This window comes from Momordica charantia, assembly GCF_013281855.1.
Source record: "Momordica charantia cultivar OHB3-1 chromosome 6 unlocalized genomic scaffold, Mcharantia_2.0 BLBB01000006.1, whole genome shotgun sequence".
Classification (NCBI taxonomy): Eukaryota; Viridiplantae; Streptophyta; class Magnoliopsida; order Cucurbitales; family Cucurbitaceae; genus Momordica; species Momordica charantia.
The window spans coordinates 10,360,646-10,362,977 of record NW_028275164.1 but is presented as its reverse complement, the minus strand read 5'-3'; the positions used below and the strand labels follow the sequence as shown (position 1 = coordinate 10,362,977).

The following is a 2,332-nucleotide window of genomic DNA, read 5'->3' as shown; positions in this document are numbered from 1 at the left end:
TATTGGGTTACTTTTAATTCAGGTTCAACTATTTTTAAAGTTTTTTCGTATTTATTTCATTTTCATCGTTTTTTTAGTACAACATGTGAGGGTAGGACGAACTCACAACCTGAAGATATATGTCAATTACTGTTGAACTATACTCATTTTGGCTATTTTATTTTCATCAATAAACTATACAACATTTTTATCAGTCATTAGTAAAATACCATAATTTTGGCCCCTATGTTAATTATTAGATAACATAGGTTTTTTTTTTATACAACAAATTTAGTATATAGAAGTTTGATTTCAAGAAAATAAGTAGATATGTATTACCGTTCAAATATTGCTTATGTTTGCAAATGAAAATAGAATTATAAGTGAATCAATAGAGAAGTGGATGACAATATCTCTTATCCCCAACCATGGAGTCCACGTGTAGAGTTGCAGTTGGACTGTGAGATCCCAACCCAATCCAAACCCTGGGGCCATATCAAATCTCAGCCAGAATTTGGATTCTAAATTTGCCCTTCTTCAACCACTGCCTTATTATTCATATTCCTCTCTCTCATCAGTCATCGCAGCACCACAACCATATTCTTCAGCTTAATTCCCTTCTCTCTGCAACAAAAATGGCTACTCAGGCACTTGTATCATCTTCTTTAACCTCTTCAGTTGGTGCAGCCAGACACAGATTTGGGGCAAGACCCTCCTTTGGATCCTCTAGAAAATCAGCTTCCTTTGTTGTCAGAGCTGAAGCCACCCCTCCCGTTAAGGTACATTAATTACCCCTCGTTTCATCGTTGCTTAATATGCTATCAGAGCGGGAGATTTCCAAGTTTCTATAATCATCTTTGAGTATTAACGAAATTCGGTGATAGTTTGATATAGTATTAGAGCTACTCAATCTTTGGCTGAACTGTTGTAGTGTTGTTGCCTCTTTTTATTGGTTTGTCTTAATTAGTTGAATTATGTTTGGAATGACCGGAAGGAAGAGGATTAGGGATACGAATACATATTAAATTTATTGTAATCTTAAGCTTTTGAATTTAGTAATGGTTTAACGTTTTCGATATGATTGCAGCAAGGGGCAAATAGACAACTATGGTTCGCTTCAAAACAAAGTCTTTCTTACTTGGATGGAAGGTATAGACATCTTCATTTTATTATTCTCAAAACTTCGGTACCTTTTTTGCTCTTTTTAATAGAAACATAGGTAACTTACCCGAAGTGGGAAAAAACAGGAACAATAATGTTAGGACAATGTTCTTGTTTATCGGTTTCTAGATCTTGCTTTTGACAAAGAAAGACAAGCATGTTTAGTAATTATTTCGTATTCTTTCTTTCTTATTCCAGTTTCTTGTTCTATACCTCTTATAAGTTAAAAAAAAAAAAAAAAAGTGATACAATATAAACAAGAAACATAAAGTCAGAAATGAGAGTTGATCTCGTTGTTTTTAAAATTACAAGATACAAAGAAAACCCAATTACTAAAAACTTATATTTGTCTAGAACCATAAATAAGGAACAAAAAAAGATTTATAGATTCAAAATCGCAGTTCTTAAACTAACTATTTGATCTACCAGTCTCCCAGGCGACTACGGATTCGATCCGCTGGGGCTATCGGACCCAGAAGGAACCGGAGGGTTCATCGAGCCAAAATGGTTAGCCTACGGCGAGGTGATCAATGGGCGGTACGCGATGCTAGGAGTAGTAGGAGCCATAGCCCCAGAGATCCTAGGATCCCTAGGGCTAATCCCCCCAGAAACAGCCCTCCCATGGTTCAAAACAGGAGTGATCCCTCCAGCAGGGACCTACAACTACTGGGCAGACCCCTACACTCTCTTTGTTTTCGAGATGGCCCTAATGGGCTTTGCAGAGCACAGAAGGTTCCAGGATTGGGCCAACCCAGGGTCCATGGGGAAGCAGTACTTCTTGGGCCTGGAGAAGTTCTTGGGTGGGTCAGGGGAGCCAGCATACCCTGGTGGGCCTCTGTTCAACCCATTAGGGTTTGGTAAAGATGAGAAGTCATTGAAGGATTTGAAGCTGAAGGAGGTGAAGAATGGGAGGCTGGCCATGTTGGCAATTTTGGGCTTCTTCGTACAGGGCCTTGTCACTGGTGTTGGGCCTTACCAAAACCTTTTGGACCACTTGTCTGACCCTGTCAACAACAATGTTTTGACAAGCCTTAAGTTCCATTAGGGAGTGGAAGTGGGGGTGTATTTGTAATTTGTGTATTATATATTGGACCTTTCAAAAAAATTTCTCTCTCTCTAGCTTTGATGTAACATGATTTGAGGAAAAAAAAAACTTTTTGTGTAATTACTAATCCAACCATCTCTTCATTCA

General features: G+C 38.2%; 1 protein-coding gene across 1 annotated transcript; it reads left to right on the top strand.

The window, feature by feature from the left end:
- Positions 1–529: 529 nt before the first annotated feature.
- LHCA3 (PSI type III chlorophyll a/b-binding protein) lies at positions 530–2,332 on the top strand. Its single transcript, XM_022297532.2, has 3 exons — positions 530–758; positions 1,067–1,128; positions 1,570–2,332. The coding sequence occupies exons 1-3, from the start codon at positions 615–617 to the stop codon at positions 2,183–2,185; spliced, it is 822 nt and encodes a 273-aa protein (XP_022153224.1). The 5' UTR covers positions 530–614; the 3' UTR covers positions 2,186–2,332.

What these genes read in the sequence shown, in the direction of transcription:
- LHCA3 (XM_022297532.2), top strand. Translation starts at nt 615, where the DNA reads ATGGCTACTCAGGCACTTGTATCATCTTCTTTAACCTCTTCAGTTGGT. An exon ending in AAGCCACCCCTCCCGTTAAG is followed by an intron (nt 759 to 1,066) that starts GTACATTAATTA and finishes ATATGATTGCAG; the next exon opens with CAAGGGGCAAATAGACAACT. An exon ending in CTTTCTTACTTGGATGGAAG is followed by an intron (nt 1,129 to 1,569) that starts GTATAGACATCT and finishes TTGATCTACCAG; the next exon opens with TCTCCCAGGCGACTACGGAT.